The 13,261-nt window shown below is 41.2% G+C and overlaps 1 protein-coding gene across 1 annotated transcript; it reads left to right on the top strand.

Annotated features, from left to right (window-relative positions):
- The first annotated feature begins 1,003 nt into the window (after nucleotides 1-1,003).
- pgm1 (phosphoglucomutase 1) lies at nucleotides 1,004-8,432 on the top strand. Its single transcript, XM_033622708.2, has 11 exons — nucleotides 1,004-1,360; nucleotides 3,151-3,313; nucleotides 3,508-3,651; nucleotides 3,949-4,074; nucleotides 4,181-4,371; nucleotides 5,038-5,192; nucleotides 5,325-5,440; nucleotides 5,556-5,691; nucleotides 6,162-6,345; nucleotides 6,646-6,780; nucleotides 7,702-8,432. The coding sequence occupies exons 1-11, from the start codon at nucleotides 1,115-1,117 to the stop codon at nucleotides 7,789-7,791; spliced, it is 1,686 nt and encodes a 561-aa protein (XP_033478599.1). The 5' UTR covers nucleotides 1,004-1,114; the 3' UTR covers nucleotides 7,792-8,432.
- Nucleotides 8,433-13,261: the final 4,829 nt, after the last annotated feature.

The raw sequence follows: 13,261 nt of genomic DNA, 5'->3' as shown, positions 1-13,261 counted from the left end.
AAATTCAAGTGAGTCTGAAAAAAAGGTTATTAAACATCAAAAACACTTAATTAAAATTGTGCAGTATTATCAAAGTGTCGTGTGTCCATGTGTGGGCTCATGGAAATCCAAACACAACTACTTTTTGCTAAGCTATCCCTAACAAAGCAGTTTGAAGGAATTTGTAGCACACATGCTCGACAGCAAGTTCCTTCATGGGATAATCCGAATTTGTAATAGTTTCATGAGCGCTGCCAGGGATCAGGGACTATCCCTGATGAAGGAAGCGGTCGTGAGGTGGCTGGGCTCAGCCTTAGAGATAGGATAAGGAGCTCGATCATCTGGGCGCCTCCTGCTGGAAGGATTTCAGCCTCGTTCCACTGGTAGGAGGCCCCGGGGCAGACCCAGAACACGTTGGAGGGATTACTTATCTCATGTGGCCTGGGAACGACTTGGGGTCCCCCAGGAAGAGCTGGAAAATGTTGCTGGGGAGAGGGGCGTCTGGGGTGCGTTGCTCAGCCTGCTGCCCCTGCGATCCGACCCCAGATAAGCGGATGAAAATGGATGGATGGATAGCGGAAACAGACTTTTTTTGCCAGACGACCCTGTGTTTATATTTTTATTTTTGCTGCAGCCCTGTACATTGGCACCCCTGCTGCGACAACTGACTGGCCTCATTGAAATCAATGAGAGGACTTCTCTACCATCTCTTGTCAAATATAGGCAAAACTGTGACAGAAATATAGTTTAAAAATGAGCATTATCTAAGGGTGGTGGTGGGGCCACAGGGGGACACTCTGGCTACATAAAATTCTGGCTACGGCCCTGTGCACCTTTAGGTTACCATATTGCAAAACTGTTAACTATTTACAATATCAAAGTAAGGGTGGGAAATCACAATAAATCATAATTATCATAATTATATGTGAAATCTTCATGTTGTTTAGTTCCTGTTGTTCAGTATATGAGGAATTCCTCCATGGTCTCCACTTGCCCTTTAAAGCGAGAGGGCGGGTCTATGAGGGGGGAGTTGCCCGGTGTGTACGTGTGGCTCCTCCGCCACTGCAGTCGCCTCCTCATCGGGACAGATTGCGGATCACACGGGGCGGCCAAAGGTGCTTGCTGGGGGTCAAAAATGGTGAAAATAACTACTGTGAAGACCAAGCCGTACACGGACCAAAAGCCGGGGACAAGCGGCCTGAGGAAGAGGGTGACGGTGTTTCAACAGAACCAGCACTATGCGGAAAACTTCATCCAGAGCATTATCTCTGTCATCGAGCCTGCCGAGCGCCAGGCTGCCACTGTGGTGGTGGGAGGAGATGGCAGGTTTTTCATGAAAGACGCGATTCAGTTGATCGTCCAGATTGCTGCTGCCAACGGGGTCAGTAAGAGTAAAAGTAGTACTGTCAACCTTTGCAGCCCACCCCCCTGTGTGTGGTGTTAGCTAGCTAAGTTAGCTAAGAGTGTGCAGACTCCTGGTTAGCATGTCAGCTAGCATGTTAACGTCAAGCTTACTGACAGTTTTGACACATGAAGTCTTCAGTACTACTCTTACTACTTTTAGCTACTTATGACTAACTTATTTAACTTTTGTACTGCCTGTGTTGTGGGCTAGTGTAGCTGCTAAGTTAGCTACCAGGAGAAGTCCGGTGACATGTTGCTAACGGTTATTTTTAACGAAATTAATACGCTAATAAGTCATTGATAACGAACATGTCGTGTTATTGTCAAAGCTAAGATAAGTTACTGCAGTTATGCGGTAACAGGTGTGCGTTAACGTTAGCCTAATTCAGGACTTTGCTAAGGGTTCAAACACATTCAGTCAACTTTTAATAATTCAATAGGTGCAGTTAAAAAACGACTATACAGCTGGCTAACGTTACATGCCCTTGTAAGGTTACCCTCATTGTGTTGAAACAGTGTTCGAGCAATGGTGGCATCATGTCCCTTTACTTGTCATGTTAAGTTTTGTAGATATTTACTTCATTTTACAAAGATTGAGTTCATAAAACTGCTCGACGATGCTCATAAGGTCAAAGTGGACCCAAAGATAGGTGTCATTTACACCCTTCTGCTCTTTCCTGCACTGTCTGTGATGCCAGCTTGACCGCAGTGATCTTTGGAGAAAGTGCATGAAGGAAGCCACTTGGATATCACAGCGATTACCTTTGACATTTAAGACTACATACTGACCCTGCACGGAAACGCTTCTTCATTTACCATAAGAGCTTACATAAATGAACACAGGTTTAGTCCTGCATTGCTATACAAATGAGCAAAAACTGATTCTAGCTGCAGAAGGAAGTGTTATAGACTGACATTGTGTTGTTTCATAATGAGCTGTGGCTAGATGCTACTGGCTGCCATCACTCTGATGCTACTGAGACGAGTCTATGCAGGAGGGGGGCGTGACATGCAACGTGCAGACAGTCACGTTGCTCTGCATAGGTCTGTAGCATAGATGGGAAAATAGTACATACAGTACGATTGCGTTTAATTTGTCATTTTAAGCGTGTAACCACACTATGTTCCTATCCAAACTGTGGTGCATGCAATTACAAGCTTAACAGAGCCTCATCATGTTTGCACAGCCCAATATGGTTGCTGTTTAGTCTCAGTCTGTGACCTTATCTCTCATGAGAAGGCCACTGTCTCTTGTGCAGCTCCTTCACAGCAAGGGCTGGTAAATGCAGTGTAAATGCAGTGTTCGTCAGGTTGAAGTTGCATAAAGATGTCTGATATTTCTCAGTTTCTCCACAAGTTGTCGATGTGAGGAAATGTAGCAGTGGAGAAACTGTTATTGCCAAAGGTACACAGACAGGGGCACTTCTGTTCATGTGTTTACACAAAGCTAAATATTGCATGTTTAAATAGGAATTCCTGGAACGAGATAGTGACACAATTTTTAAAAATAGTCATCTGTAAGATATACTTATTCTACTGTTATGCAACCTCTCTTCGCATTTCCACTATGTGCCTTAACATTTAGTAGTTTAGCTGATTGTAAAGCAATTTAAAACATGAGAAAAACACTAGATAGGTTAGAAGATGGCATCTTTCATATGGTCCCCAAATATTTAGCTGACATTTTCTTGCACTTGCTCTCTTTGCTTGTATATGTGTATGCATGTGTGTATTAATCTGTGTATTTCTTTATGTTCCCTCTTGCAGATCGGCAGTCTGGTCATCGGTCAGAATGGCATCATGTCCACCCCAGCTGTCTCCTGTGTGATCCGCAAGATAAAGGCAGTGGGTGGCATCATCCTCACAGCCAGCCACAACCCTGGAGGCCCCAATGGAGACTTTGGCATCAAGTACAACATCTCCAGCGGAGGTGAGTGGAGACAGTGTTAACACATGAGCTTACAGAACCAAGTGACCTCTACCTATAATGTTGCACTGCAAACAATGAGGAGAATTGTGCATGAGGTCATTTTAGGAACCTTTGTTGGCCACATCATTATCTGTATTTGCCCCAATGTATCTGTCACTTTATAATTTCTAACCAGCCTTTGACTTTGTCCCCAGGACCTGCTCCTGAGGGCATCACAAACAAAATATTTGAGATCAGCAAAACCCTGCAGGAGTATCAGATCTGCCCAGAGCTGAAAGTGGATCTGTCCAAGATCGGCAAACAGACCTTTGAGGTGGACACTTTCAAGCCATTCACAGGTATAGTGGCATCGAGAGCAGAGTCCTGATCTCACCTGAGAGATTTTATCACGGTTCATTCATTTATTTGCTGTTAGGGTTGAGAATGAAAATCAGTGACCTGTTGGCAAATGGTTTGTCTTTTTGACTGTCATCTGAAATAATGAGTGAATACAGTTGCTGACTTGTATGATTCACCAAACACCAATAGAACAAGTTTAACCAGTGTGTGATGAAATTTAGTTAGTCACCCAACGTCTTTATCTTGACATCTGCTGCTGTCGTAATTTTGCTCCGTTTCCTCTTTATTTGTCTCAGTGGAGATCGTGGACTCTGTGGAGGCCTATGCTGAGATGCTAAGGGGCATCTTTGACTTTGCTGCACTGAAAGAGCTTCTCTCTGGAGCCAATCACATTAACGTCCGCCTGGATGCTATGCACGGAGGTAGGAAACAGCACAGCACAGCACAAATTCAGACTTTTATGACAGGCAAAAATAGATTGTGAAGACTGGTTATGGTTCCTTTTAAAGAGTCCCTCTTTCCTTCCAGTGGTTGGTCCTTACGTGAAGAAGATAGTCTGTGAAGAGCTGGGCTCACCTGCCAACTCAGCAGTCAACTGTGTCCCCCAGGAGGACTTTGGAGGCCACCACCCTGACCCCAACTTGACCTACGCTGCTGAACTGGTCAACACAATGAAAGGAGGAGAATATGATTTTGGCGCAGCCTTTGATGGTGATGGTGTAAGTTAATGTTTTTTCTGGAAAGACTATTTTACTGTGGTTTAATTTTCAGTTTATTGGGGAGAGGTATGAGATAAGCTGTGAAGTTCTTGGACTGGATTTGAATCTATGATGTCAGCTGGCATGAAATTAATTTAATAAAGTCTGGTCTATTAAGGTTTTAATTAAACGTTTTTCTTTTTAATAGACTTAAGTAATGGGCCTGAGTCCTGGTATTAAATTGAATTTAAGTATTTTTTACTTTGGCACAGCATTTAATTACAACAGTGAATGTTTTTTTATTAAGCTTTTACTTTGTAGCTTTTCCCCTGGCACTTTTCTCATGTTTCATGACAGGAACAGACCAAATTTTAATACATTACAGGATTGCTAATAGATGAAAATGTGCTGAAGTCAATAAGCTATACTTAGTTAATTTGTCATCCTTCTTCTACCTTCAGAACTCAAGGTAAAATGTTTGTGAAAAAGTGATTTTCAAGATACCATTTTCAGAAGAATTTTGCATTAGCCTTTAGGTAATGTCAGGTTTAAGTGTCATAAACAGGAATCTTCCACAAGAAAACCCCAGAGGGACTGTCACTGAACGCCCCTGCTGCCAATTAACAACTATTTACTGCAGCACTCAGGAAACTACTGCTATATACCCCGTTTGTGTCTTTATTTCAGGACCGCAATATGGTGCTGGGTAAACACGGCTTTTTCGTGAACCCCTCAGACTCAGTGGCTGTCATCGCTGCCAACATTACGGGCATCCCTTACTTCCAGAAGACTGGAGTCAAAGGATTGGCCCGCAGTATGCCCACCAGTGGAGCCCTTGACAAGTAAAAACCACACGACATAACAGCCAATCTTAAGTTTTCCTTTCTTGGTAAACTGAAAAAAGTGCTGTTCCAGATCAGTTACAGATCAGCTTTTTCTCATGTGGTTTCCTGCATGTGCCAATTCCGTTCCAGTGTGGCAAAAGCTCTGAAGATGCAGCTGTACGAGACTCCAACTGGCTGGAAGTTCTTTGGGAATCTGATGGACGCTGGAAAACTTTCACTGTGTGGAGAGGAGAGCTTCGGCACAGGTGAGTGAATGTCGTCATTTTATGTAGCCAGAGCTCCAGTACATAAAAGCAGCTCCCCTCATTCACTCAATCACTCATTCCCTCTGTTTTTCCCCCCTGTCTGCTAACCGACCAGGCTCAGATCATATCCGTGAGAAGGACGGCCTGTGGGCGGTGCTTGCATGGTTGTCAATCTTAGCCACCAGGAAACAGAGTGTGGAAGAGATCATGAAGGATCACTGGCAGAAATTTGGCAGGAACTTCTTCACCAGGTCAGGAACGATCTCTGCAGAATGGTTTATGAAATGTGAGCAAGCGTACCAAAAGAGGAGTATTGCAGGCTGCCAGTGGAATGTATGTTTAAAAAATGTATATGTATAAAAATATATATGTATAGCTGATCCCTGGGCTTTGTTTGGTTGAAACAGTTGTAACTGGGATGATGCAGGGATGTTGTTTGTTCAAATGGCACTCTGGCACCTTCTAGTGGTGAATAAGAGAACTGCAGCACAGAAAAACCCACAGCCAGCCATTCATTTTATGATTCTCTCCTTAAACATTTCTGATTTTCCTGTGATTATTCTGACCAGATCAACATTTTATCCAATTTGCAGACTGAAAATCTTTAAAATGAATAACTTGCCGAGACCTTCAAAGCCATCACTCAATCAGAATCTGAATTGTGTGAACGTTAGACACCAGATTATATTTTTGCATCAACGTAGTCCAACTTCACATCCAGGTACGACTATGAGGAGGTCGACTCAGACGCTGCCAACAAGATGATCAAGGATCTGGAGACGGTGATGTTCGACCCGGCTTTCGTGGGAAAGAAGTTCTCATCAGGGGACAAGACTTACGAGGTGGCTGTCGCTGACAACTTTGCCTACACAGACCCTGTGGACGGAAGTGTGTCCAAAAACCAGGTGAGAGGCAGCAGAGCGGAGCACATTCAAAGTTTCAACAAGTTTATTAAATGTGTATATCAAGACTTGATATTTCAAGAGATTCCAGCATGTTTAAAATTGTATTTTAATCGTATTAACCTAATTGAAACCTGAATGAATCCATAATGAAGTCATATCGAAGAGAGTCTGGCCTATGAATAACTACCAGCATGCAACGGTGTTATTACACCTCATAATAATATTTCCATATGTTTCCCAGTTACTGTACATTTTCATTAATCACAATCTCTTTCCTGTCTTTCTCTGTCTCTCTCTCAGGGCCTCCGTATCATCTTCTCCGATGGTTCTAGGATCATTTTCCGTCTCAGCGGTACAGGCAGCGCGGGAGCAACCATCAGGCTCTACATAGACAGCTATGAGAAGGATCCTCAGAAGATTTACCAGGACCCACAGGTCAGGACAACAAGGAGTTACTCCAGCCAGCTAGATCCAGTTAGAGAGAGACTAGACAGTGAAGTCATCAGATGGGAAAATAAACATGCGTAGAACCAGCACTAATTTTCCTTTCTCTTGATTATTTTTGTATCTGAGAAATCACAGAAAAAAGGAAGAACAGGGATATTAATATAGTTTGACACCCCAGCAAAGTTAAAGCAGTCAAAGTTTAGCTCACATGGGCCCCAGAAGCCGTCAGGCCGGCTGGGATGATCTGTAACCTGCAGGACGGCCAGCTCGCACTGGGTGGAGCCCTACAAAAACCAGCTCCAGAGCTCGTATTCAACATGGGAAATGATGGAGATGTTTGGCCAAGTCTTGAGTTATGGCAGCTTATCAGGCCAGAATGAAGAGAGGGGAAACAAAGCACGAGGGAGAAATAAAGTATGCGAGTTCCAACTAGACACTTCATAAAGTCGTTTTGACTGGTGAGGACAGGGAGGTGATGTAGAACAAGAAGGCGAGACAAGACAAAAAAAATAATGAATGAGCGTTTTACTCAAGGCCTTTATACTCTTCAGTGCTTACACACCATGAACGAACAGATAAGAAGAAACATATTGCTTCAGATTTTTAACTTGACAGATAAATAGCTGGTAGGTTAATGGTTCAGTTGGCTGACTTTGGGTAGGTTTGATTTACACACCAAGAGCATCAACTTTTGACACAAGCAGGTTGTGAAGGAAAGAGGAAGCGCTTCACAACTAACATTTCACATTAGTTTTAACAGCAGTTGTTTTGTGTAAGTATAGTCCATAAAATGTCAAACTACTCCTTTAAGTGTAACAGTGTAGTAAAAAGTGGTCCTTAGATAAAGATTTAAACACCTGCAGGTGATACAAGGCTTTAAGAAGTCATATGTTCTGTGTCTTTGAGCAGGTGATGCTGGCTCCCCTGGTAGACATCGCCCTGAAGGTCTCTCAGCTCCAAGAGAAGACTGGACGCACTGGCCCCACTGTGATCACATGATTCCTCCACCACACTGCCTCCTGTCACCCTCAGCAACAGGATACCTCCGCTCTCTCGGGGGTGAAGCTGCCCTTGAATGCTGTCTTGGCTTTGGTTCCCAGGACTCTTAGAAAGCTTAGAGCTGGACGAAAAAGTGAAACTCAACATGCAGGTTAAATGTGAGAAAATGCATGAGGAGCTCTTGATATATCTTACATTGAAATGTATCCACTGCCATTGTTTAGTGTGAGTATTAATGTGCTGTTTTCTTTCCAAGTGACCTGCCAGACATATACTGTAGACATGGTTACACATTAATTTATTATTATTTGATTTATTAATATGGTCTAAGGAAAACAACAATTTAAAAAGTCAAAAGTGGACTGAGAAACTTGAATTGAGTGTCCCTCATGTCATCTCTGAAACCATTTTAACCATGTTATTGTCCAGATCTGTTTCTGAACCGTATCATTAGATGGTGAAACTGACCATAAGTCAGCCATCTGGGGCAACCTCACCCCACCTCTAACTTTGTGACCTGGTGCCTTCCCCTCCCTCTGTTCTCCAGAACCACCAGAATAGCCTCTCATCTCTAACCATGACCCACAGCAAACACCTTCAGACTAACACATCCACCATTAATAAAATAATGTTACACAAAAGAAGTATTGTGCTCATGTTTGATCATTGTTTTTTGTCCTTTTAATTTTGGTTGCACAATATTTAATTCATTTATAGGAGGATGTATGAAAGCGGAGCGCATTCATTTGAGAAAAAAATTAATAAGAATTTTATTTCAGCATTATGAGTAAAGTTTTCATGGGAAATAAATTTCTCTCTTTTTCTGAAATATTGAGGCAATAATCTTGCTGATTCAAAAAAGAAAAATTAACCAATAATTATCTAATTAATTCAGAAAAACAAGATTTTCTTTCCCCATTAAAACTTTTGTCATAATTATACAATTAAAATCTCTTAAATTCAGAAAAACTGAGCAGATTTTTTATCTCATAAATCTGCAATAATAATGCAATTTAGAAAAACAAGAATTTCTTAGTTTACTGTCTTATTAGAATATTATTGTCCAACTTTTATTGTAATTCTGAAAAAAATAATCTTATTAATTCAGAAAATTGAACTGATTTTTTTCATAATTCTAAGGTAGTAATCTTGTAAATTTAGAAAAGCAAGCGTTTACAAGATTATTATCTCATTAATTCAGAAAAACTAGAAAATATTTTCCATTTAAACTTCTCATAATTATGAAATAATATTTTAATTCAGAAAAACTGAGCAGATTTTTTAATGACAATTTATCTCATAATTCTGCAATAATAATAATAATAATAATGTAATTTAGTCTATTATATTGTTATTTCAGAAAAATGAGCAAAAGTATTTTTTCCATTAGAATTGTTCGCACCATTCTGAAATAGTAATCTAATTAATTCAGACAATTGATTTTAAATTAAACTGATCTTATCATTCTAATGTAATAATCTTGTTAATTTAGAAAAGTGAGAATTTATGAGATTATTATCTTGTTAATTCAGAAAAACAGCAGACTTTTTGATTAAAACTTTTCTAGTAAGTCTGAGATGAACTTGTTTATTTAGAAAAACTGCAGTATTTTTTGTCTCAAATGCATCACACAGACTGTCACAGGCACACAGAAGTATTTTTATATACTGTACCTTTCTCTAAAGAAACCAGCTGCTGCTTGACAAAGTGTCCAGTGCAGCTGTAATTGCCTTAGCAGACCTGGATTTAGAAAAGTGAGCATTCACAAGAGAGACTGAAAGAAGAGCGTGTGGGGCTGTATTAATGATGGCTTCTCTTCAGCCGAGAAATTATTCTAGATAAACGCAAAGATCCTGCCCTGCGGCGGGCGAGCCAAGTGGAAGGACAAGCCTCCAGGAGAATTAAGTGCTTTGAAAAAGTCACTGCCTCTCCAAAGACATTCCTGAGGCAAGCAGAGAAGCATTAACTTATGTATTTTCTTCCTCCCTCACAAGTCTTCTGGTATAATGAGATAGTCACAGTAATCCTGATTAACGATTAGAGTTATAAAGTGTCATGAGGTCGGGGGATCCCACAGGCTATATCTAAAGACAAACAGAGAAGAGCTGAAACACATTTTCTTTTTCTTTTTTTGTAATTGCTTTGAAACATAGTTTTTCACAAGCAAAATGAATGAATGATGTTCGAGCCTCTACAGGTACTGGACTGGTGTCAACTTTATCCTCACACAACTCCCATATCTGGACCTAAATTGGCTACAATTTAGTTAATAGGAGTGAGGGTGGAAAATCAGGTGCACCCATGCACAGCACAGAGAACGCTCCGTGTTTCCCACTCTGAGCACAAAAAGGAAAATTGGCCTCAATCACACATGGCACATTATTCGCCAATTTCTGTCACGCGTGTCAGTGTCATTCACGCTGACAGACAAAATCAGCCCTACCTGTTTGTACTAATCACCCTAAAAAACACATGGCAAGCAGTAAAAGTCCCTGAGCTGGAACTAATTGGCCATTCAAGTTGTATTTTCTCACAACTATTTGAAAAGTTTGATGTATGACACAGTTACGTTACTGCCTTTCCTGTAATTTCACTGACACAAGCTTGGAGATACATTTTTCAAATAGCATCATCGGCCATTAGGAGCTAAATACGAATAAATGTTTCCAATCTTTTATCTGTGTTTAGATTTAGATTGAGGATAGGGCTTTTAAGGCCTGTTGCCGGCCTTCAAAGGCACATTCTGTGGCATTTGGGATGTATAACTGCCATAAACAGTTCCTCTCCGGTCCCTCAGGAGTCACACTAACGGGGTGGAAACTTTTTCATGCTGCATTGTTCAGACCCTGTCAGGCTGACACAGTGCAATACATAATGTGTTCCTCTTGTTCTGCTCCTAATAGCTTACAGGCTCTATTTGGATTGGCTGTCATTACATCAGGTAATCACAATAAGGCTTACATTAAGCTGGCCTGGTCCGCCGCTATTAGATGTCCAAATGGCTTTCTCTGGAGCTGGCATGGAGCCTTGTGTTTTTAGAGCGGCCTGTTCATTGCTCTGCTGCAACGCGGCGGACAAAGACATCATTCTCAACGTCCTCAAGTAAGGACTCAAAGCATGGGCTGTGGCTCTGCACTGTGCAATCAGGTTTTACTCCTCTGGTTCATGTGGTTCTCTCCGTGAGTCCCCTGCTTTGCTTATGCACCCTTTTCTGTGTCAAGTGATGTAGTATTAGAGTTAGGAATGTGAAGCTTCCATAACACCTTACTGCATTAAATAATTTTATCGCAGTGTGTTTCTTCCAAAACTAATAATTCAACTCCCATTTAATGTCATCACTTGAGAACTTTAATGGCCATGGGGATGAGGCCAGTGGGGATTGTGCAATGTGTTAGCAGGATTGCAACATTGTTCTCTACAAAGTTATGATGGTTGTCATGGATGGAAATAACCTTTTCATGGGCTCAGGGGTAAAAATGAGCTGCAGGGGCCCCCCAGTCTTCCCACTGTGTTCCTGGGCTGGATAAATAAATGGCTTGCTGCGTTGTGATCTGATTAAACATGTTTATATTTAGGTTCATGCACCATGTGAGCACAGGGTCAGTTGAAATAATGAAGGTCATAAAACTAGATCTTCACACTGGCCTGTTAAGTGTTAAGTAGGGACAACCTGAAGGTTCTTACCATGTTGTATTATTGACATTGTGCTTTAGTGGTGCATAATCACGAATATTAAAACAACTTTACTCCAGTATGCTTTATCCACCAAACATTTTTGGCTATCTTGCTTTAATCAGTGTGGTGTCTGAGACCGGTTTTCATTGTCCCTATACACGACACAATGATCTGTCATGTGATCAACATGTCACCATAGATACCATGTATATAAAACTTTACAGTCATCTTCTTCAAACATACTAAGTGAGAAACTAGTGGTGCATGTTAGCCTACTAAACAAAGTTACAATTCACTTAGTGCGGGGAAAAAATTGACTTAGCAAAGTATCTCAATATTTGTGCATGGCAACATTATACTGACACATGGACGCCAAGTATGGATTTCTTTTTTGTTTGAATTAATAATATTATAAATGCAAATTCAACTTTTGGTAGCCTACCAGAATAAAAAAATCCATTGCTTTTTTCAGTCAACTAGTTACATTTTGCTGCAATAAAAGGGATTTAAGTTAGAGTGACAGACTGAAAACTTAGGCTATTAGATAAAACATGTTGACAAAGTTTTCCTTTGGGGCCATAATTTGTGGGTTGAAAAAAGTTTAGTAAATTGCAATATACGTAATCACAACACTTTAAATACATTTACAGCTGCAGTAATATTGGATCATGACTTAAATATTGTTTTAATATCATATCGTGGGGCCTCTGGTGATTCCCACCCTTACAATTAAACCATTTTTGTAAGTCAATACCTCTGGGGCTTCTGGGGGTGCACCACATCCTTCGAAGCACTTTGGAGGTGACATCTGCAATGGAGCGCAAGCAGCCAGCCAGGCTACCACACCCAACTCTGGGGGAAAAAAAAGCGCTGGTGACTAACGTTAGTTGGGACAAGATTTAGGTGTCAGACACAAACTGGAGATGGACTGCCTAAGCAGCCTCACAGACTCGGATGAAAGTTCTTGGTTTTTAATCAGGCAAAGGTTGTTACACGAGCAGTCAGTCACACAGGCAAAAGTATACAGAACGACTTGCAAAAAGGTTGGTCACAAGCAAAAACTATGAAAAACACACACAGAGGGAACACTAGGGAAATGCTAGAACTCTTACTCAAGGGTAAAGACGACCTGGCAACAAACAAGGTGAAGACAGGGACTTCAATAAACTAAGACAAGGGAAACAATGAGACACAGGTGAAACACATTAGGGCGGGGCAAGGAGTCACAAAGGAGGGAAAGTTGACTGGACATGGGATCTGAAACGAGATGAGCCAGTGGTTAGCAAAATAAAACAGGAAACACAGGGATGGCAAATGAACATGAATCTGGCTAAATTGCAGGTCATGGCATTAGGGCCACATGTGAAAATTTGAGTTCTGAGTTCAAGTCAGAATTCTGACTTTAAACTCAAAATTAAAAGTAATTTTTCACATTAGCCAGCCAACTATGCAGACATGTAAATAAGACAACTTTGGGTGTACAGGAAGGCATATTCCTACTCTTTCGGTGGTGGCTAGCCACCTCAGACATCAACCCCAACTCCATCCAAGCCAACACTTCCTGGACCAGTTTGTTCACTTAACACACAAACTGAAGTCAGCTTTCTCAGTGAACTCCCAGGAAGACAGCAAACAAGTTAACCACCCATAAATTCATTGTAAAGGAGCCATTAGTAACTGTAATGTAACGCTAATATATATTGCGGGATTTGCAGTCGACAACAAACTCACTCCTCCCTGTTGGGTACATGCTGATGGTGCGGTCATTTTGTACTTGGAGGTCAGAAATTCCCAG

Source organism: Epinephelus lanceolatus, chromosome 6, assembly GCF_041903045.1.
Source record: "Epinephelus lanceolatus isolate andai-2023 chromosome 6, ASM4190304v1, whole genome shotgun sequence".
Lineage (NCBI taxonomy): Eukaryota > Metazoa > Chordata > Actinopteri > Perciformes > Serranidae > Epinephelus > Epinephelus lanceolatus.
The sequence above is the reverse complement of the archived record's forward strand: the minus strand, read 5'-3'. Positions and strand labels throughout refer to the sequence as shown.